The following is a 23,395-nucleotide window of genomic DNA, read 5'->3' as shown; positions in this document are numbered from 1 at the left end:
TTACAGAGCAAGTGTTGGGTTTGTTTTCCCTGGGCATCTAACTTCCACTTGTGATGAATGTTGTTAAAAGTAAAATAGAATTTGAACTTACAATGGGATTTGATCCTATTATTGATACCAGCATGTTATCTTACCAACCTAGCTATTAAGATGTCCTAGATATGTTTGGAAGAGGTTGATTGTGGGTTCTGATATCCCATATATGAAGGCCATGATAAAATTACTAGTTTGAATAGAATATAGTTACAAAAAAATAAAGAACTATTGAGCTGTCAAAAACGTTAATCATATACAATGTACCTCTTAAGTAATTTTGGAACAATTAATTCAGCAAGGTGTAGAGACCTGCTGGGGAAAATCTTACTACTCTATTTTAACTTCTGAAATTTTTTCTCGTAACAGTTCCAGTCAGTGACAGTAGAATTCCACCACAAAAGCTTCCATCTCCTCGGCTGTTGGTAAGCTGGGAAACAATTAGATTTATATAGAATCTTGTGTTGTTGCTGCGGTGTACTAATATTACATTAAGAAGGCTGAAGTAGGATGAAGTTAAGAGGAACTGAGGTGTGGGTATGTTAATGTATGATGTACCATGTCTGTTTTTTTATGAATTATGTGTGTTTACAAAAATATTGTATGCAATTTCAAATGAATAAAAATGGATAAAATACAAAAAATGAAGTTTTGTTTTCTTGGTTTTGCATATTCATCTGTTTACTGGAGGAGCTGTGTGTATGAATATAATATGCTAATACCTACTGGGTGTTTATTTGACACCTCCCTGTTCTGTTTTCTAATGGTCCTAGGGACTTAAATGTGTCTTACAAAAGGGAGGGGTTAAATTCTCCATCTAAATACACCTTGTAGTAGTTACTGTAACAATTTGTAATAGTTGTATAACATAAATTCTAATAATATAAGATGGTAAGGTGTTTTACAAGAGGCTGCACGTACAGACATTTTTCACCTGAGTTACTTTTCACATACTCTCAAAATGCCACACTGATGTGGCTAGTTATGGGAGGTGGTCATTTACCAGAAAAGGGGATTAAATGTTGGGTTATAGCCTGTAGTTCTAGGCTTAATCCATGCACAAATGCATCTAAAAACCTGAACAAAAACACACACTACCCAAGAACACATCTAGTAAATCAAAGAGATTTCAACATGTCTAGTTTGAGATTTCCAAGTTGTTAATACAAGTAGAATACAGATGAAGCAATAGTCACTTGAGAACATCACACATGAGAGATAAAATGTTCTCATGTAAAATGAACTAATATCAAGTTATCATTTTATCATGGATATACATGCTGTAACAAGGGTTATTTATTATTATTAAGGGTCTTGTTACCCATAGTGAAGTCGAATCACATGAAGACATTTTAGAGGCTGCTTATCAGAGGTGGAAAACAATAGATTCATTTCAAACTATCAGTACAGGGAGGTTGACGGTAGTCTGCAGTGAATGATCTAAATCATGTACATGTAATATCTGCTTACATATTTATAATGTAAGGAAACATGTTGACAGGTGAAAATAATTGACTCTGAGAAAGTTATATTATTTTACTGGCAATGTTGTCTAGCTTAGTTGGTGTACCATATTACAGTCATTAAAATTAATGTATGAAATTTAATACTGAGAGTGAATTAGAGCTTATTCATATATTTTTCTTCATGGAATCCTTATTCAACAGTTCTCTACAGCTGGTTGTGGAAAAACAAAAAGCTGTTTCTTTACGCCATACTCTTGTGGCTCATCACCAAACAGCTGCGATTACTTCCTGACGTACACACCTAAAGAATCATCCTTTATGTTTGAAATGAGCAGCAATAAAAAGTGGGTAGCAGTTGGATTTAACCACAAGGCTGTAATGGTAATCAAAGATACCCATTAATATTTTGTACGTATATTTTAGATGTCAGCTGTCCTTTCCCTAAATATTTCTTCCTTTTACATGTAAAAGAAATCGAGTTATAATACTTACAATGTCTTTTCTTGTACATAGCAAGATATACAGTTATTTGCATATCATGTATTTCATGATTTTATACATTCACTTTTGAGATTTTGGATGATGGTACTGAAGTGATGCAAAATTGCACAATGATCACAAAATTTCATTACTACATTACAGTAGTAGATGTAAAACTTTTAAGTTTACTAAATTGTGAACTGATTTGTCTAAATGCAGATTATAGATATTTGCTTCATAATTTGCAACCTTCACATACCATGCTGAATAAAGATAGATATTTGATCAATTGATCAGCACCTGGATGTATAAATTATGCAATGCAAGGCATTTTTGTCTTTTTTTTTTATTAGAAAAAAGCATCAAGGTAATTACAACTGGTACATTTTCATTTCAGGATGGAACAGATTCCATTATATGTTCCGTTACAAATGGAAGTACTTTAGTTGGTCATTATCCTATAGAGGGATATCAAACACCAGTCAGAACAATGCAGGTAAACTAGAGATGACATTATTTTTTGTGCTAGAATATATACCAGCTGTAATTACAGATAGGGAGGCGCGGTGGCCTCATGGTTAGTGCGCTTGTTCCCGGAGTGAGCGGTCCGGGTTCGAACCCTGGCCAGGGACACTGTGTTGTGTTCTTGGGCAAGACACTTAACTCTCACAGTGCCTCTCTCCTCCAAGGAGTATAAATGGGTACCGGCGAATTGTTGGGGAATCCTAACAAATTGCGGGGGAGTGACCTGCCATGGACTAGCATCCCGTGTAGGGGGAGTAGAAATACTCCTAGCCGCTTCATGCTACAGAAACCAGGATAAGCTGCGGCAGCTATGAGCCATTCGGCTCCAAGGCTTCACTTTTGTAATTACAGAAGTGCACTTTCATCACTTTGAACTGAATTAACTTCATTTTGATTGATTAAATGTTTGCCAAAAATGTATATTTTTTTATGTATAACTCTTGTTCAACATGATTTACTTCCAGACATCTTTGGAGTTTCCATTGTAAACACTAACTTCAGTTGAACCACTTCGACTAATTAAAAGCCACCGAATTGCATTGTATCTTATTGTGAAATAATTGTGGGTATGATGCCGGACAGTGCTATAATGAAACCTCTGACATAATTGGATGTGGAACAGCTTATTACTTAGGCCCTAAGCTATGATTCAGCCCCATGATGTAAGACTGCCAACATGGCAGGCACTATCCGCAACGCAGCCACGAGCTCCCACAACCTCAGAGAACCTAGGCACCAGTCACACTGAAACTAGAATTTCAGTGGAAAAGTAAATATCAGCTAGGGCAAAAGACGCATCAGCATCATCTTCATCATCATCGTCGTCGTCGTCGTCGTCATCATCTTCATCATCATCATCATCATCATCGTCGTCATCATCATAGTCCACTTTAGGAATAAAACTATTCTTTGCCTTACAAGTCAAAAGTACTTCCAGTGTAGTCTATTTACTTACATAATTACTGTTGTGTTTATTTATGGCATACTACATAATTTGTTTCAGTCTGTAAAAGGGCTGAAAGTTGAGCAACAATCTTATGAGGATGGAGCTATCAAATGCAGGTAGCCATTTTAAAACTCTGTTAGGATTTTTTAAATATTGTAATTTTTGATGTGTTGTTAAAATGCCAGTGTTCTCATTTTTCATCACTGTTTATTATTTGTTTATTATAATTTTATAATTTTATACATCATATAACTTGTTTCTGTTCTTATCTCTGTAGATCTCTCATTAGAAAACTATGATTATCAGTATCAATTTTGTCAGTGTCATTACTCATCCTATATTATCAGTAAATCACTGTTTTCAGTAGAAGCTAAATTCTGTTTTGTGCCATTATATTTAATGTTGTAGGTTTGGACGAGATAAACAGGATAATATCATGGCTGCTGACCTAACTAAGCATCTGTTTATTATATTTGCCATAGGACCAACAGGTATTGACAAAAGTACATTGAAATGTATGGAAGATTCTAAATGGAAATATGGAAGATTATCTTAAGTTGTCTTTGTTTGTTTGTGGGTTTTTGGATTAATTGCCACTTCCAGGTTATAATTTATATTCTCTGATACTATCCATTATAGACAGTAAGCTAGAAGATACTGCAAAAAATATCACCAGATAAAATGAGGGAAAATTTCTCTTCTCAAAGTACTTGGAATTTCATAAAACATTGAAAAACAAATTTTAGTGTAGCTAGTATGCTTTCAACCTCTGTGCCTGGGGGGAACTCATATAAAAAGGACAGGCGTTCTCGTCAGAATTTTTAAAAAGAACCCCCTAAGAGGTACCAAGATCCTGTTTTGTGGGCATGGCATGAATTTCCCCTCCCCCCCAAGAGGTACCAATTCTTACATAACACATTATCTCCTGATATATTTTTTCAGCTCAATACCCTTAAAGGTACTGCAAAAGCTCTTGCTGTGCACCTTTTGAAGCTTAACACCCTAAGAGGTACCAAGAGAGCTTTTTTAACTCGCTAAAAGTCATGACGAGCACCCCCATCATTTTTATATGGGAGTACCCCCCTGGGCCTCTGTGAAGGCCATTCAAGGTATATTGCACCAAAGGTACATAGATTTGCCATCATAATCCAATTTTGTGAAGTTAAAAGATTAAAAATGTTGCTGATTGTTTAAAGAACAAATATTTTGTTGTGATTGCTTCAATTGATGTTTCAACTTGTTCAGGTCCCGATAATTCTCTTAAAGAACACAGTTGGAAAGCTCACTCCATGAGTCCAGTGAATCTTGCTGAAATTCAGATCCTGGAAGCTTCTGTTTATGACTTGTCATTCATTCAAATACATGGTAAATAACTGTATGCTATCTTGACACTGTTTACATAAAGTTTAGAACTTTGTACCTGAAAAGAACTTTTACTACATGGCTACATGCATATTTGTGACTTACAATTGATTCTGTGGTCTACTTATAAATATAACTCTTCTGTGTGTGATAGTACATGGAATACATAAGGCTGTAAAGCTGTCAGCAGAGCAAACTTTTCAAGTAGATGTGAGGATGGATGCAAATAATTATAGAGAAGGAACTTACTAACTGTAATAATTTGATTTAGTGCCCCTGAGGTACTAAGTTTAGTTAGTGCCTGGTAACCAAGGAAGGGCGCTTATTGGAGAGCGAGCACTAACTAGGGATGGAGTGCCTATTTCTTTCTGAACATATACATCTGACTGTGGTTCAGAACTTTAATAAAAAAAGAAACAACTAGTCTGCTGGCAGCCGGTTTTTTCTCTACAGGTCACTAGGATGAGTGTTCAGTCATCACGAACGCAAAAGGGTGGTATGGTGGTGGCTGAGCAGGGAAGAAGGCGGGACAAGGGTGGTATGGCCGAGTAGGGAAGAAGGCGTGCATGCCACGCACATGTCTCCTCCTATTCCCCTTTAGCCAAAACGTCTCACCTCATAACCTCTACTGAATTTCGAGAGAAAAACAGACTGCCGGCATCTAAAAAACAACAAAAACCATATTTTAGCTCAAGAACTGTAATGATAGAGCTCTGACAGACATAATGTTCGGTAATTTATGTTCATACAAAAAAGCAGCAGACTTCATAACTTGTTCATCTAGTCACTCTATTCTTCAAAGTAAGCATAACAGAATGATGTTTAACTTGAATTCAAACTAAAAAAATCTTTAGTTGATATGCTCATTTAATGTCACTATTCCGTTATTCAAACAACCAAGAGTAGATGTAATGCAACCAGGTAAAAGGTAACACTACAAAATATGCAAACAACAATATGGTGTAATTGAGGGGGACACAGCCCTGTGGCAGGTTTGACGTGACTTCATGATAGGTGCACAAACAGAAAGCCTTGCTTATTCACCCACTAACGTGGGAATAGAACAAGAGTATTGGCAGAGCCTTTCTTATCTCCCCGGCAAAGCACAGGCTGGATCGGACAAGATAAAGGCTAGGATATAAGATGGCAAGACACAAACAATGCCAAAGCTTGGGGGAAGTCGCTATGCAGACTTAATCGAGCCATGAGGAGTGACCGCAGTTTATAGGCAAATAGCAAATAAAAGCCCTTCTCCAAGGGAGGGAGGGTGGGAAATTTTAAAGTTAAATTGTTACAAACTGTGTACTCTCGTGCAAGCTGCCAGGATAATGCCCTCTGACAGTGTATTGAGATTAATATAGCAAGACAGTGTCTCAAAGTTCAACCAATAGGTACAGCTGTACTATGAGCTAAATAGACGCAACATGGCGAGCTTGTTAGCAATGAATGGAGCTAACAAATATATGGGCCAACCTAGGAGAAGCTAAGATATTTTGCTAGATTATACCACGAGATAGAAGCTAAAATACAGACATAATAGTGTTTGTGCTAACTGCTAGAACAAGGGAACGTTCACTCATGAATTGAGCATTCAGTATTGTACTATTGTTTATCCTACTGGATTGCGTGACAAACATAAACAGCCTAACCCTCAAGGGGTGTCATGTTCCATTAACTGCGTTTTACTGACCGGTAAAAGCAGTATTAATAACAGCTCTATGTGTAGTACTCAAAGTTAATGATCTCTTGTCAGTATTGATCATTTAAGTAATCTGTAGACAGGAAGTTTTAGTGTCTATCAAATCACATTGCCCTATTGAAAACGTTTTTGTTCTGTTCTGTTCCTCGGTTGGGACAAACAAAACTGACTGTCCATGATAAGTGTGTGTCCATAGAGCAGGGTTCCACTGTGTCTGTTATATTTCCCCATAGATTGCTAATACTGGATGTAAATTTAGGCCCTCTGAGATTGTTTTCAATTGATAAAAAACCAGCAGTAGTAGAATCTGTCTTCTTGTTTTATTTTGTGAACAAGGTGGGAGGGGAGAGGGGCTATTTGACAGGCAGGACTTGACAGTAAATAAATGGCTGCTGGATACCATGCTGCAAACAAGTCATTGTTACTTTTTGTATTTAATTTTCTCTTGAAGCGGTTTTGATGGTGATTGCATGGGTAGGATTTGCGACAGTTGGAATGTTCATAGCGCGATTCATGAGGCCAGTGTGGGGTGAAAAGAATGTTTGTGGAAAGAGAAAGTGGTTCCAGGTAAGTCACAGAAATGAAGCTGAACAAGATGGCATCAAGTCATCTTTAAATAAAGGTTCTCATCTTATCTTAGTAGTCTTAGCTTGTTGGGAATTATCCAGGTTAAACGATTGAGTGCAATGTACTGTCTGATCACTATACATGACTTTTTGGCAGCCTTAATTACCAGCCTACTTTCCAATCATACTTTTCTGTCTCCTGGTTAGCCTTGTATTATGTAGTTAGTCTACCACCTTTTACATTTTCAGCTGTGAATTTAGGTAACTAACATTGTTGTGAGCCAGTTAAGGCTGCCTCAGATCCTGAACCTTTCCCAGTATCTTGCTTGGTAGATACCTTTGCTGACATAGATGCATTCAATGTAGAAATCAAATTTTTCAGAGCTTAGTCAGGCTCATAAGTACAGCAGTATTGTACACATCCAGGTACCCTACAACATTGTCAGGATTCCCTGCACCTTACTTCGGTACAGTAAAGAGACACTGAAATTCAAGTGTCCAGCCAACCCAGAACAAGAAACAAAAGGATAGTAATGTTAAGGCCTTATATCCCATTGCAAAACTGAATTTGTACAGCCGATATTTTGTTTGATCAATCAGGTACATCAAGCCTTGATGATCATTACAGCACTTCTAACAGTAACAGGAGTTGCATTTGCTTTTATATACGTTGGTCACTGGTCTCAGGTAATAACAACTACTTGTAATTTTACAATAACAAATTGTTGTCTAGTGAGAATTGTATGAATACCTACAGAATAAAGACGTAGAGGGGGTCCATAGGGTAGTCTGTCGCCCTGGTCAGTATCAGGTTCTGCGGACTGGGAGTCAGTGTTTTCAGGTTACCCCTAGGGAAGTTTGAAGAGCACTCAGGCCACTCGCAACTGGCCTGCACCTTGAGTAACTCCTACACTTCTTTCATGCTCTCCAAACTTTCCCCTTGCATCACAAATTGGTGATGCATGCTAAAGCAATGGTCTGTTGTTTATTTCATGACTATTTTCATCCACTAATTCTTTTAGGAGACAATATTATTAAACAAAAACTTTATTTTTGTCATGTTGCCGCATGTTTCAACAAATTTCAAAACCCTTAATGTAGGTTCAGCTTCCTTTACATGCTATTACTGAAAATCAGATCATAATAATTATTATTTGTTCATTTATGTAGGATGCCGGTGCTCATCCATTCATTGGCATTATTGTACTATCAACAGCAGTTATTCAGCCACTTGTAGCTTTTTTCAGACCTCCCCCAGATGGAATAAGGTATTTTATTACTGAGTCTTCTTTTAAATTTCAGGCTTTTACTTTCATAATTTTGTGAATTAATTCATGTTAATATTATAGAATGGACTGGTGCATATACAGTGGAAATATTAGAATTTGGATGGGATAGTTTGTTTCGTAGCAATTTTGTTACAATTTTGACAGCCTTTTTTTTAATGTTGTTTCATATTTTGTTGAAGACGCAAGCAGTTTAACTGGGCTCACCGGAGTTGTGGAATAATAGCTTTAGCATTAGCAGGTAAAAACACTGCAGTATCTTGTCCTTTTAATTCAACTTTGAATAGCTTCAGAACCTTGTCTGCCACTTGATATCAACTAGGATATGCCAGAGCTTTGATTAGGCAACTAACTGCGAATTTTGGTACGGTAAACCGGGACATGTAGAACACACAGTTTTGTGGAGGTCTCAAAGACTAGATAGTAATAGATGTACAACCTTGCTTACTGCAGCTCCAGCACCAAATATGAAACTCTTTTTGATATAATCATTTCTTTTCTAGTGATAAATATCTTCCTGGGTTCTGTACTACCAGTCTTTCACCTGGACAATTCCGCTGTGTATGTGATGATAGTGTACCTCCTTGTACTAGCAGCAGTGGTGGTGTTTGAAATCTACCTGGCACTCGTGAAAGCAAAAGATGCTAGTAACTATAGCGTGCTTTCTACGCCTCAGGATGACGAGGTTGAACTCACTTCAGCACCAGTCAGTAGAACTCAGAGTGACATTAAAAAGGTAAGACTTGTAACAAGCAGTAAAGGCATCCTGATGCTCCAGTCACAGGAGCGAAGAGGATGAGTGAGTGAGTGTGACCAGCAGTAAAAATGAATTTAAATGCTGTGTTAATTTGCAAAGGATCAGTGATCACCAAGATTGAACAGGTTGTGCTGGAAAATGTACATTCAACTTGAAATATCAGGCTAAACGTTTGTCTTTTTTGAAGATTAATGATAATGGCATAGCTTTTAATGTTTGAAAGTTTATCATGGTTAATAATTGTTTTACGTATAAAAGTTGCTTAGGATCTGACTAGCACCCAGTCACTATTTTACAAAATCTAGCCCAGGAACTCTGGAGTGTGCCTTCTGAGAACACCCCCTCCTGACACATAATATGACGTTGCTTTAGACACTCTGGGCTTGATGGTCTATTTTGTAAAACTGAGTAGTGACTAGATCAGATGTGATTCAGACTAATAATCAGTGCATCAGTTATGCAGATCAGTGCGAGATATTTCCATTTGTTAACTTTGTTAACATATTTTGTTCTTTCAGATATTCAGGTTACACAATGTGATGTTTGGAGTTGTTATTCTGGTGGTCAGTGTTGTTTGTTTAGCAATGCTGGTGCTGATCACTGCACACGAGGATGCTGATGATGATGACTGATTTGATGTCATTCTTTTTAGCATAAACATAAGTTGAAAAATGATCAAATTTCTGCTATTGATGTTTTTTTGATTTTTTGTTCTCTTCATGGCACATTCTTTCAATGACAGTAGCTATTGTTACAGATGCTGCTTAGTTTTTGGCAATGTTTTACCTCAATACCGGGAAGACTTCATCTTAAGGATGAAACTATTCAAATACCAACTCTGAATTTTGAAAGGGCATGGCACCATCCAAAGGAATTTGATCCCGGTGTATTGAAAAATACTTTTTTCCATGATGCTGGTGTAAAAACTAAAACTTATACAAAGAATTTCTGTGGGCATTAGCAGTTAGCCAGCCAGTAATTTTGCCATTTTTAGATGGCTGTGCTAAATGCACATTAGACTCTGTACTATTTGAGATGGCCTTACTCACTGAATGCCAATATCTCCTTCAATACTACACCCAAAGAGTTAAAACATTCACCAGTTACTAAGCAGCTTAATATTTGGGGTCAATTTGTATCCAGGAAAGTAGCATGACACAAAATGTTAACGATGATGTAAATGAAGTACGTTTTCAATGATTTGTAAACAGACAATGGTTTTGCAGTAAAGCAATTCTTCAGATTACAAAGTTGAAGTTTGTTAAAGTAGCACCTGTTCAAATTATATACATAGATGTTTTATACTTTAATCTACTATTTAGAACTTAATCTATTTGAAAATAAGGTTCGATTCACAAGCAGTGAAACTGTGAAGTTTGTATAGTTATAACATGTCTGTGATTCTTCCGCTTGTTTTTGTAGTTCTTGCACATACGTAAAGTACATTAAAATTTGATGTTTTACTTTCTAGAATGCAGGATTTTGTTGCCTTATTCTTGGTGTGGGTGGTGAACGGTATGACCTTTAAATAGGGTGGTTGCCTTTGAAAAAGATCCACCTCCTATGTAAACACTCTTTGGGGTTGTAAAGCAATCTTTCACATTGAAATTGGCAAAGTAACACTGCTTAGTTTTATTTGTGATAACGGTGTTCCTTTTGAAAAGAACCCACATTATCCATCTGCCTCGGTTTTTGAAATGTCCTTATTTCCTTTACACCCCACCCCCAATTAACAGAGACAACCAGCAAATTATTCTTCAAGTGGTCATTTTTTAATCTGATTACATAGCAAAGATGTCTCATGCAAAGATCACTTGCAGACAGCAATTTCCTTTGTTGTCTCCTTGTGTCATTTCAGATGGTTTTTATGCATGAATAAGTTGTGTATGGAAAGCAATTATCAAAAGAAACAAACAGATGCCCCTCCCTGATTTTTCTTGAGAAGCGCAGGCAGCTTTACACAGGATATAAACATATTCAGTCATGTGGGAACTTTCTATGATATAAGTAACTGTCAACAAGAGCACATGGATTATTACTACTTACATCAGTTATTCTAAACTCACTACCCTACACAGTTTTCATACTGTCTATCTCTGTTTAGGTGCCCATTAAGCTTTACTAAAAATGACTAACTACCATCATTAACCTTTATTCACACCTTGATCCTTAGCTGTTCTGATCTGATTGTCTAAGCTAAATTGAACCCAGTTCACAAGTTCAATGATTCCAGTCACTGAGCAAATTCAGACATGAGCTGTCTTGCAAGCCAGTCTAGACCTTCATGTAAGCCTTTACCAGAGTGTGCATCACAGGCAAATATATTCCAGCTTCTACCAAAGCAGAGCTTGTGAAGGGCAAGCTGTTCAGTGAGGGTATCAACACTAAGAGCACTTGGCAAGTCCTGAAATAAAACAATGTTTTAGTCCTTTAATCTTCTAGATTATTAGTTCAGTGGTAACTTGAACAAATGAATGGTGTTTCAAATGTCCTTATTATCATAATTCTCTTAAAAGGAAATTATCAAATCTTTCAAACTGGAGATATTAACGGTCAATGTTTTAATATTGAACAACTGAACATCTATTACACAATGCTCCAGATAAGCAAGGGGTCTCAGGTCAAAAACCTGACAAGGTCAACTACATGACCCAACAAATTAATAGAAAATTTATAATGATGTGGTGGGAGGAGTGGGAATTGACTTGTTGTAATTCTGTATTGACACCATGCCTTGAAAAGTTATCTGGAACCCTGATAACAGTTAAGAACTAGCTGTACAATTTGTACCTGTTTGTTGGCATATATCAGCAACAAAGCATCTTTCAGTCTTTTCTCTGCCATTAATTTTGCAAGCTCTTCATGAGCCTCTGTGATGCGCTCAATATTGTTGCTGTCAATCACAAAGATCACAGCTACAAGACAAAGCACAATTAATTGGACAAAATACACTGGGTATTTAACAATATAAAAGAAGAAATGTCATATTTGCAGGAATTTGAAACGTTTTAAGTTTGTGTTCTGTACACAGCAAACGTACATCAATGGGTATTTGTTCGAACGGTTAAAAATCATTCGCTTGCTATTTATCACGCGTTCAAGATTGATAGGAAAGCTGCTTGAACTGATGGGGTTATCCATTCTGAAAATATATTCAGCCGTTCAATCAACTGCTGCCATCCGTTCAAAAAAAATTTTCATGTGTTAGGACGGCAGTGGTTTTCAATTCAGAATTCAAAACCATTCAGCCTTTCGAACAGCAGAGGTTTTTCGTACGGCAAAGGGAATCCAATAAGAGTCAGCTCAGTTTTCGTGATGCTTTAGATTTGTTGCAGAGCACCTCCCTTGGTTGGCATATATTTCTTTACAGATGTCAATATATTCATCGTTTCTTTCACTTTCACTGCAAAAAAATTGACAAACAAGACGCCAAAACAAAACTTTTCGCCTGATTGTCAAGTTGTTTCCAACTTAGACACTATGGGACTCTGGGACGGGAGTGTCTAATCAGCATGGGTCACGGGTAAACAGCGTTGGTTGCTGGTAAACAGCGCTGGTCACGGGTAAACAGCGCAGTTCATGGGTAAATTGGCGTGGGTTGCATACATGTATAAATTGGCGCGGGTTAACTGAGACAGTGTCATGCAGTAAGATGCTGTGAGTTAAGTACATTGTCAAAGTAAAATTTGCTTTGTGTGTTTTAGTATTTTATGTCTGAGCAAATAGTCACTGTAGTTAATCTTAACTTTAAGGATGTTCGCACTAAATGTTTCTGGGCATCCTTACTGCACACACAAATTCACATGCCATGTCATGCATCGAACACACGCACTAAGTACTAAAATGAACAATGATAGGGCAGACGGCCATTGCTATAGCTTTGCTTGGATTTAACGATCTTGGATGTTCGGTGACCCCTACTTTTCTTTCCAGAAACAGATTTTATTTACGATTATCCCCACATTGTCCAAAAATGAACAGAAAATCAATCTGGGAAGTTAAAAAAAATTTCAAGATTTCTGTCCATCGGACATCGAATCCTGCCATCTTGCGGCTGCAAGGCATGTGAAACTATGGTTGCAAAATGTGAACTTGTTCTGGGAACCTCACCAGTTAACTAAATTCACTCAATAGGTCCACAATATTTGGCAGAGAACATTTCAATTCAAAGATCTAATTGCAATATTTTCGGGCCTACAGACACTGTGGCCTTATTTGCTAATGAAATCCAATTTTTTCAGATTTAGGGTGTTCTTCCGGGCATGTTCTCTCCAAAACAAAGTCGGTGACCCCCCCTTGTTTTACATTTCTGACATAACTAACTAATCATCTTACAGTGGTAAAAGTCTCAAAACAAAAATCAATATCGGAAAATTTTTGCGCAAATGTCCTTAACAAGGCCTTTCTACGCTTTTATAATATTGAGAAACTAAAAATTAATGTTTAGAGTAAGACATTGCTTTGCTGGTTCAACTCGTATTTGAAAATGTGAAAGCAAGCTGTAAAGCGAGCGGCAATAAATCAGAGTATTTCTAAAATGCTAAACTACCCAATGATGTCAGTAACTGAATCCACGATAAATAAGTTAACTACAACTTGCTAACAAACTTGGTTGGAATTTACCAAGTTAACTTTATTTGTTGTGGTGTTAAAACGCTAATCAGGCAAATGCCAACTTGCTCACGAATCCACAACAGTTCAATTTTGTTGGGTTGGCTTGTGTTCGAAGAAGCTTTCTTAAAAAGATCCTTAATTTTCATTCAGTGTTAACATTAAACAGTTTAGTATTTTAAAAATACTTTGATTTATTGCCACTCACTATAGTCTGTTGAATAGTTCAGCCGATAAGACATCCTGAGAATGCTTAACCTTTGTAACAGTAGTTTCTGGTTTGTGAGAGAGCGTAAAGGGGTTTGGAAAGAAAACACGTCTACACCAGAGGGCGAGTTACAAGCATGACCCGTAAACTGTCCTATTAGTGCTCAAAGGGGGCTACTGATAACCAATCAAGAATTCATTTACAGTTTTTATTATACAGGAAATATCAAGAAAATCTGGTTGAAGGATGCAGCTTGCTTTCACATTTTCAAACACGAGTTGAACCAGCAAAGCGATGTCTTACTCGAAACATTAATTTCTAGTTTCTCAATATTATAAAAGCCTAGAAAGGCCATGTTAAAGTTAAGATTAACTACCATTTGCTTGGACATAAAATACAAAACACACAAAGCGAATTTTACTTCGACAATGTACCTAACTCACGACATCTTACTGCATGAGACACTGTCTCAGTTAACTTGTGCTAATTTATCCAAGACCCACACTGTTTACCTGCGTCCTGCGCCCCGCAATATTTACTCGCGACCCACGCTCTTTACCTGCGACCCGCCCTGATTAGACACTCCCCTCCCGGACATCAAAACACGCATTTTGCAGTCTGCTTCCTTTCAATCAAGCTGTAAATGTAACATTGAGCACGAACCCGGTATCTAATTTAGAAACTGATAACAGTTACTGTTACAAAATGGATGAAAATAACTATGTACCAACAAAAAAGCTGAAGGCCTTATCAGTATCTGTAAATTTATTTTGTTTGCGAATGACATTTGAGACACTCTCAACTCGCTGCTTAGCAAGTGACCAAAATCTACCCACTTTCAGTGGTAAAATCTACTGATGGTCATTAGTTCTTCGTAAACGAAAACTCTCTCTAAAATATAACTATGTACAACAGAGTCTAGATTTTTTACGGCTTACACTTTAGAACTTTTATTTTAGTCACATCATCACAAGACTTCCCAACACTTGTTGTGTAATTGTAGCCCTATTCGTAGTAACAAGATGATCTGTTGTGCATTTGCATGGGTGAGAATCGAGGAAACATAAACTTCTTCTTTGGCTATATTTGTTTACCAAGTTATTTCTAAAGCCCAAAATTAGGATCTGCTGATGCATGCTCGGTTTCATTTACGTTTTGATGGACATCGTAAATACTTTGTAGAACATCAAAACAACAGCTCATGGAATTCAACATACCGATCGAAAAATTTGAAGTTTCATCAAATATGCATCCGTTCAATACTTTTTCTTTGGCAGGTATCAAGAATTCCTTTGGTACCGTGCCAGTAGACATTGAGTGTACATTGAGCTGTTGAGCCCTACCAAGGCTATCTTTAGTTAACTTTTAAGCTTTTCTTTGTATTAAGCCAATTTTTGAACCGTCTAGCAACGACTGGGACAAAAAAGTACATTTGTGGGTTTAATTAGGCCAATATTACTTAATTTTTTTTAAATATCTTGACCGGTCAGAATTGAGATGCAACCGAGCTAAAATTACCTTGGTCGGTCAACATGACCAGCCACGGTCTGAAACTTATTTTGAGCCCAGGCATACAACAGAAAATGAAATCAGTTTGCACCCGTATACTTATACTGTCCAATAAAATAATGGTACCGTATGGTTAAAAATGGAATTGAAAAAGGTACTGGACAGGTACATTACTATTACTGTACTAAGTCCTACAGACCAATGTACATGTTCTGAATACCAGGTTAATAAGACTCTTGAAGTACTGTTGATGTTGCTAACCTTGCGTGTTGAGATAGTAATGTCTCCAAAGTGGACGGAGTTTCTGCAGGCCTCCAACATCCCAGAGAGTAAACTTAAGGCTGCGATGTTCAACAGTCTCTACATTAAAACCTGACCAAACAAAAAAATGAACTTAACTGGACAGTATGTTTAAATTCACTGCATTTGTTTAAGGGTTTTTAGGGTTTCTGCTTTGGGAGATCCAAAATTCCTTAAATTTTCATGGACCACAAAGCAGTGTTACTGTCTACATTTTCTCCTAACTATAAATAATATATACTGTAATTATACAAAACCAAGAGCAGCAGCACCAATTTAAAATAAAATTCCATAATATCCCCCAACTTGCAGTATAACAAAAAGAAGAAAAGAAAAGAGAGTTACCAATGGTTGTGATAGGTGAAACAAACTCATCCTGTTTCATTTTAAATAAAATTGAAGTCTTTCCAGCCCCATCAAGTCCCAAAGCAACAACTCTCATCTCCATTTTAGGCCCTATATGTACTCTGTTGTCTTTTGTGAAGGCCACAGGGATAGCAGCATCTGTATCACACAGGCTAGCAATGTTGGTAAACTGTTCCTGTTGCTCCTGTACTGTTTCCAAGAGACTATGGATGCTGTTTCTGGCTTCTATCACCTACAGAGACAAAAAATAAGACAAAATGAAGTTTTACTGTTTCAGTTGAATGAATAAACAGGCAAGTGAACCAGCAAATGAATCAATTAACCCACCCAAACAAACTATTGAACAAATAAACTAACAAAAAAAAAATGAACAAATGAAAGAAGAAATGATCAAAGAAATAAACAATTGAACTAATGAGAAAATCAATCCACGTTAACTTTATTTGGTAAATACAACAAAACTTCATCATTTTCAGATGTACATTGGTAGCTAAGTTCTTGGACTAGCCGTCCATTACATTCACACTGAGGTAATCTAACATAAGGTATTTTGTGGATGAAAATACCTAAGTTTATCTGCAGTAACCCAATGAGAATACTCATATCAGAAGACTATGAAAGAATCTTCTTAAAATACTGTCAGCACGTCAGGGACTAATGGCTGCAAGAATTTCTTGTTAGTCATAGCTGAGCAAAATCGTGACCCACCTCAGCATCACTCCTCTTCAGTGCCCTCTCACACTCCATGCACACTGATGTCACTTGTGACATTAAAACAGCCATGTCTTCCTGTTGTTGTCTTAGTGACAGTAACTTCTCTCGCACATAATTGTTGACAACAGCAAGTCCAGCCTCTTCTTGCCTGTTGACTGTCTCTCGCAGATCATCAAAATATGCTCGCACTTTATTTCTAGCATCTTCCGCAGAACCAGAAATGTGGTGAGCAGTAAGAACACCCTGCCCTTCCTCTTGCGTTACAATACCACCTACAGAGTAATTTAGACAGTGATGTCTTTTTTAAGTTCAGGTTCAAGTTCCCTGTATTTATCGAACTTTTAAGGTTGTGTTGCAAGAACTTAAAATAAAAAGTAGATAAAAACTTTATTTACCCTTGGCAGTGTTTATAGCATAAAGGCTAGTACAGTAGGGCTGAGCAAACAACTGAAACAAATAACTCAAATTGAACATAACATTGTTAAGAATCCCAACTGGCCAGAGGCAAACCAGTTGGCTATTTACTAGCTGGAAGAGGATTTTTTAACTCGGGGCTACTTAGATGGATTACTTAAATGGGCTAATTAAATGTAGATAAATAAGATGTTTCAAAATTCCAGTTATTATGTAGTTTTTCAAGAACTTTAAAAAAGAAATTAAACAATGCTTGTTCTTCATTTAGGGATAATTATTCATAAATTATCGCTTTAGAATGAAAATTAGCGATATGAAAAGTGAACAACATTTTGATGACTCCATGTCATCATTATCAAGTTCAAAATGCATCACAGAATTGAATAAATATAAATAGTAAAAATGGTGTGAAAAGATTTAGGGAATTAAAAGGGCGTTAAAGTATTCAATTGTTGTGTAAAGAGTTTGGCATGAACTGAATCTGTCTGCATGTTAAGTTTTCCTTTTATGTTCCTGATGAACAGCATTTCGTAGATCAAGTAGTCAAACTTTGTGTGGCATTTCTTTAAAACTGTGAATTGGTTGTAGATCTATTTTTAAGTTTAAGCTGTCCGCTAAGCCGCTTATACTATAACAAATTAACACCTTAAGGTGTAAACTTTAATGTTTGTTTAATTAATTAATTTAAATTAATCAATTAGCCTTGAAGGAAGGGGGCTAGGTGGGGCAGGTACCCGAATGCACTATGCAAAACGTGTCATACTTATGCTGCTATATAATTAAGCTATATAATTATATGTTTTCACAAATCTCTTGCTATCCTTGTGGTGTAAATCTCTTAAGAACAAAAGCAATTTGCTTGAAACATATGCGCAAATAAGTTAGCCTTCAGTGTCAACCACTAGTCCAGTTCTGGCCCTCTCTCTGTCATGCAACACTACCATAGCATTGCTTGACAGAGAGATGGCCAGAACTGGAGCAGCTGTATTTAAGGTAACGAGGGTTCTCCCTTTTTAGTGCAAATAATGCTACTGTAACTACATATCTACTGGAAACACCCCTACATGTAGCTTGATTCAAGAAATTTCGTCTGCTGTTTTATAACTACTGTGTGTTTGCCAAGGTTCAAAGAGAGAACGCTTCTCTTTAGCGGCTTGTTTATTTTCTCTTCTTTGAAGGGAGCAAAAACTTCATATTCAACCAAAACTTTCCCACGTTAGTTACATGTACAGCCAGTGAATTTGTGACACAAAAAACTTCGCAATTGTTGCTGCACACTCCATGGCAAGTAATTAATTTCATCAGCCTTTGAGGTGACTCTCACCGATAAAGGATATAATTTGATCAAGTAATGATCTCTACTTTCAATACTTCTCATTGAAACACTCCTCAGTTGTATTAATCGACTGCATTGTATATTAGTTTGACGTGAATAAGAATGAACTATTCCATGACTGGATGTGACCATTTAATAATTAGATTAGTTCTTGTTTATCTGTGAAATGAAAATTTGCATTTGGAATAAAACAAAATCGTTCCTTTTCAATTTTTCATGACATATTTAGCCTTATTCCATTTATCTCCAGCAGTAAGTAAAAAATACACCTCTTTCTTATATTTTCGAGGAAACAAGGGTATCATGTTGCAGAGGTTGGTGAGGAAAACAAAAGTATCAAGTTACATATGTTGTCGCGAAGAGTAAAATTGTCTTCTCACACACCGCTGGGAGCCATGCCAAGCCAAACCACACAGCCTGACCTTTATTAACATAAGAACATAATAGTCTTACAATGACACAAAAAAAGTGGCTAGAGAATAATTTCACCTCATCTTAACACATTCTCCAAGTACTTCATGGGTGGGTGGGTGGGGCATGTCAGGCAATGGTGGATGGCAAAACAAAAACTGAAACCTTACACAAGCCATATGACCTGAAAGCCCCCGCACACCTGTACCCAGACTCCCAGCCGCGTGTGAGAAAAAGTTTTCTGCTTCTTTCGTTCCTCAGCCAACGTAAAACCACACATATTTGCTACTTCTGTGTCTTATTAAATGTAAAATGACCTAAACTCAGGGTATAACACCACAATAAAATTCAAAGCCATCTTAACAAACAGTAATTGTAAGTTATTTTTGGGCCTTGAAAGAAACATACAACATATACAATGTTAAGATTACATCTTATGAAGTTTTTGTCTGCTCATATCCTTCAAGAGGAAAAGGCCTAGTTGACTTCCAGGGCAGAGAATGGCATGGTTGAGGATCCATGTGACTACTGCATCAGAGCCCTAAATTGCACTCTGTACTATCTGAGATTGTCTCATTAGTTACTATTTATATTTATTCAATTCTGTCATGTATTTCGAACTTGATAATGATGACATGGAGTCCTCGAAATGTCGTTCACTTTTCATATTGCTAATTTTCATTCTAAAGTGCTTTAGGAAAGTTTGTATAATCAGAAATTATTAATTGACTCAAATAAGTCAGTAATTAATTTAAAATTGCAGACAATTTGGCAGAAAAAAATAATTACAGGTCAATTATAATTTGCAGAAAAAAAAACACATTTCAGATTGCTTGAAACATTAAACAAACCTTCAATTGCCTCAATAACAGAGGACAGCCTCCCAGCTAATCCATCAACTTCGTCAGTGAAAGTCCGGACATGTTGTATAACATTAGTCACTGACTCGCGCATGTTCTCTGCCTCCTTTTCCAGCAGAGTATGTTTATGTCCTTGATGTTTACCATAGTCACGACACACAAAGCACATCAATGAATTATCTTGACATTCTTCTTCTAAGCATGTAAACTCTATCACATGTGTTGAATGTTGTGCACACTTGGGTTTCTCCTTTGGTCTCTCAGAAACAGGAATTCTTCTGTGTTTCTCAAGGGTTTTGGTTGAATGCGTACTCTCTGCACAATCACTACACAAGTTAGTGTTACAGACAGTACAATAGATATTGGCTATATGTTCATCATTTTCATCACATCGTACAGTGTCATCCCTGCTCTCATTCTCACATTTCGTCAATGGTTCAGGTAATACCTGAAGTCTCTCAAGTAATTCCAACAATGCAAAGTTTTTCTTAAGACCCCAAACTCCTGAGTCACCCAGTTCTGTAGACTGTCTATCAAATGGACAATAAAGTTGGCGTCCTTGCACAGGAAGGCGTGTCAGACAGTCATGACAAACTGTGTGCCCACACAATAACAACCTTGGAACTTTGTCACCTTGAAGTGCAAACACATCTTCACAGACACGACACTCTAACACCTGAAATTAATAAACAAACTCAAGGACTCATTCAGGGACTTTTCAAGGATCCAGCAGTTTTCAAGGACTTTTAAAGTGCCAGTATGATGAAATTCTCGATATTAATTTTTTAAAATTTTCATACACAATAGGTCTCCTAGATATCTTGCCAAATTTCAATCTATTACAAACATTAGAACTTGCGGTTTTTGGACCTTTATTTCCGAGAATTTACAGCTGTCACTAATTTTCCTCATTCCACGTCTTGGTTCAGAATTTGAGGAAATGATGTCATTTTCTGAAAAATACCACATTGGCAGAGTTCACCGTAAGCTCCGGTGACCAGCGAAATTCGCCATCTAGTCGTCCTTGGTGCGCCGGCTACTTATAGTAAATAAATTATGAAAAAAATTTATTTGTAACAATGTGAGCCTATCCGTCAATAAAATCAAGCATAAAAACAATATGGCTAATTTTCTCAACAAATACGTAACGATTAAAAAATACAACTCTTATAGCTGTAAGATAAAAGAAATCTGAAATCATTCGGGCCGTGAGAATTGCACTGGGCCGTGACAGCAGCACTGACATATTTGACAGCCAAGGTTAAGTTGAAGCTCAGTTTTTCCTCTGAAAATGAAGCGAAAAACCCAGCAATAGCTGTTCAGTACCAGAGATAAATTGAAAAAGAAAATAGAAATGGCACAAATGAAGATCATAAGTTGTTTTCTTTCAAAAATATAATTAAAATTAGTTCTTTTACTTCCAGTCAATGTACGCGTAATTTAATTAGTTCTATAAACACAATGACACGCAACCCAGTACTTGGCTCACACATGGAGGATTTTCGAGAACAAATAACTGCAAAGATTTCTTTCAACAAAAGAAACAAACTTTGCAAGATCTTACACAATCTTTAAACTCAGCAGCTGTAAGATGTTTGTGTAAATATTGAAAGTGAGATATAAAACTGGTGAGCTTATTGAGCAGGGAAGTATGAATAAATACATGCACTATTTCAAGGCTTCATTATAAAGCAAAACATTTGCAAAATATGTCAAGTTTAAGTTTGATTGTATTAATTTTATCACTTTTGAAATCATGAACGAAAAACCCAAACTACCGCAAAGGTTCAAAACATTGATGATGGTCTGCACGCTTAATCAGAAAAAGTTCTGAGCTTAAATCCGCGGGAAACTTCACCAAGTATTACAGGCTTGTGCTTGCAACGGTTACCAATCACAACCTTCATCACCTTCAATGAATTCCACCCCTAGCACTGTGTTAAAGCCATTCAAAACTTGCCTCTTAACAAAATAAATGTCAAACCTCAATCTAGTACCTTCAATGCCAGCAAAACTCTTTTCTCGTTTGGCTTTCTCATCTGTTTTTACACGTGTGATTGACCACAAAATGAGAACGTTTTTGATATTTTTTTCAAATTTGATACGGATGACGATGATTAACCTGTTCAACTAACACAATACATTACATGTATGTTTTTCTCGGTGAAATTGCTTTTCTTTAACAAAAGAACAAAACCATGATTGCTTAAAAAATACACTGAAAAGCACTTTTTAGAGCCCCAATTTCAAAATTTTCCCGGGGGACTCCTGGACCCCCCAATAAAAGGTTGCGGTTGCACCCCCCCCCCCCTCTTCCACATGGCTCTGATAAAACCACTCCACATCTTTTTATCGGCATTGTCCACCGCCTAGTCAAAGTTATTCTCACTCTACTTTTGAAATTATAATAACAGTTAATGTGGAAAATTGCACAAATATATGAGCCAAAGTTTTTGTTATTCTTTATGCAAATTGCTGTACTAATTGTGAACTGTATCAAAAGCAGTAAATTTTATTTTGTTTATTTTGTTAATTATCCTTCAAATATTTTTCGCAATATGTGCAGTTTTGAAAACTGGGAAATATCTGAACTTATAATCCATCAAATATTTTCACTTGCATGCAATTGGCCTAAACACGTCATGTGACCAAATATTCCCCAGCTGAAACTGGGGAATATCCAAGAATATTCCCCAATTTTCAAAACTGCGCGTGTGGCGAAAAAGATTTGAAGAATTATAAACACAATAGCCTCCATTTGGCACAAAAATATGCTCGGGTATTTGTCCTTGGACATTATCTGTTCCTCGAAGCTCACAGGTTTCCTTGAGCTATGCTCTCAGAAAACTATTCACGACTCGGAGCAGATAATGTCCGTGGACAAATATCCTAGCATGTTTTTGCACCAAATGGAGGCTATTGTTTATATATTCAGTCATGTGACACATTTGGACCAATCGCAAATGAACAAAAATATTTGATGGATTATAATGACCAATTCCCTCTATGAGAAATGCCCGCATGGAATCATGGTAGTTGTATTCATCAAAACAAATGTCCAGTCCATAATGATTAATACAACTACCATGATTCCCTGTAGGCATCTCTCATATAGGAAATTGACCACTGAGAAGAATAATATTTATTAGTTCAAAAAAAATATATATTAATTAAAAGTTTACACCTTGTGACGGTTTGGCGGACAGCTACCCCCTTAACCATCCTAAAAGTGCACTAAAGAAAAAAAAACCCTTAACATCCGTGTGTTCGTATTAAAGTAAGCTTCACGTAAGCTTAATAATAAGAAAACATCGTTCTACATACGAAAATAAATCGGAAAACACATTGACGGTGTCTCCACATTCAAATGCTTAAGTTTATAATTTAGCTTACATGTTAATTTAACTGATGTATCTAAATTTACGTATACCCACATTTTGCCGATTTTTTGTCTTTACTACCACCGGTGAAGAGGCTGCCATGGTTCCACCACACTTAATTTTCGCGACTATCTTCGCCGCTTTCTACTCAGCTTCCCTCAGCTGT

The 23,395-nt window shown here is 36.8% G+C and overlaps 2 protein-coding genes across 2 annotated transcripts in view; one reads left to right on the top strand and one right to left on the bottom strand.

Annotated features, from left to right (window-relative positions):
• Nucleotides 1-10,593, top strand: part of LOC145468562 (ferric reductase 1-like) — a 12,353-nt gene extending 1,760 nt beyond the window's left edge. The window contains exons 2-13 of the mRNA XM_081452302.1: nucleotides 403-458; nucleotides 1,701-1,880; nucleotides 2,377-2,475; nucleotides 3,508-3,566; nucleotides 3,859-3,941; nucleotides 4,696-4,815; nucleotides 6,963-7,078; nucleotides 7,678-7,764; nucleotides 8,248-8,345; nucleotides 8,546-8,604; nucleotides 8,867-9,099; nucleotides 9,639-10,593. Coding sequence (XP_081308428.1) covers nucleotides 403-458; nucleotides 1,701-1,880; nucleotides 2,377-2,475; nucleotides 3,508-3,566; nucleotides 3,859-3,941; nucleotides 4,696-4,815; nucleotides 6,963-7,078; nucleotides 7,678-7,764; nucleotides 8,248-8,345; nucleotides 8,546-8,604; nucleotides 8,867-9,099; nucleotides 9,639-9,752 — 1,304 coding nt within the window. The 3' untranslated portion in view covers nucleotides 9,753-10,593. The remainder of the gene's footprint in view (nucleotides 1-402; nucleotides 459-1,700; nucleotides 1,881-2,376; nucleotides 2,476-3,507; nucleotides 3,567-3,858; nucleotides 3,942-4,695; nucleotides 4,816-6,962; nucleotides 7,079-7,677; nucleotides 7,765-8,247; nucleotides 8,346-8,545; nucleotides 8,605-8,866; nucleotides 9,100-9,638) is intronic.
• Nucleotides 10,385-23,353, bottom strand: LOC145468561 (E3 ubiquitin-protein ligase TRIM23-like). The gene is made up of 7 exons (XM_081452301.1): nucleotides 23,284-23,353; nucleotides 19,841-20,525; nucleotides 16,823-17,100; nucleotides 16,094-16,346; nucleotides 15,710-15,820; nucleotides 11,911-12,035; nucleotides 10,385-11,524 (listed from the first exon to the last, which is right to left on the bottom strand). Exons 1-7 carry the CDS (start codon nucleotides 23,329-23,331, stop codon nucleotides 11,354-11,356), a joined length of 1,671 nt encoding a protein of 556 aa, XP_081308427.1. The 5' UTR covers nucleotides 23,332-23,353; the 3' UTR covers nucleotides 10,385-11,353.
• Nucleotides 23,354-23,395: the final 42 nt, after the last annotated feature.

Source organism: Orbicella franksi, chromosome 14, assembly GCF_964199315.1.
Source record: "Orbicella franksi chromosome 14, jaOrbFran1.1, whole genome shotgun sequence".
NCBI lineage: Eukaryota > Metazoa > Cnidaria > Anthozoa > Scleractinia > Merulinidae > Orbicella > Orbicella franksi.
The sequence above is the reverse complement of the archived record's forward strand: the minus strand, read 5'-3'. Positions and strand labels throughout refer to the sequence as shown.

What these genes read in the sequence shown, in the direction of transcription:
- LOC145468561 (XM_081452301.1), bottom strand. Translation starts at nt 23,331, where the DNA reads ATGGCAGCCTCTTCACCGGTGGTAGTAAAGACAAAAAATCGGCAAAAT. An exon ending in TTACTATCTCAACACGCAAG is followed by an intron (nt 12,036 to 15,709) that starts GTTAGCAACATC and finishes TTTGTCTTGTAG; the next exon opens with CTGTGATCTTTGTGATTGAC. An exon ending in TGATATATGCCAACAAACAG is followed by an intron (nt 11,525 to 11,910) that starts GTACAAATTGTA and finishes GTTTTATTTCAG; the next exon opens with GACTTGCCAAGTGCTCTTAG.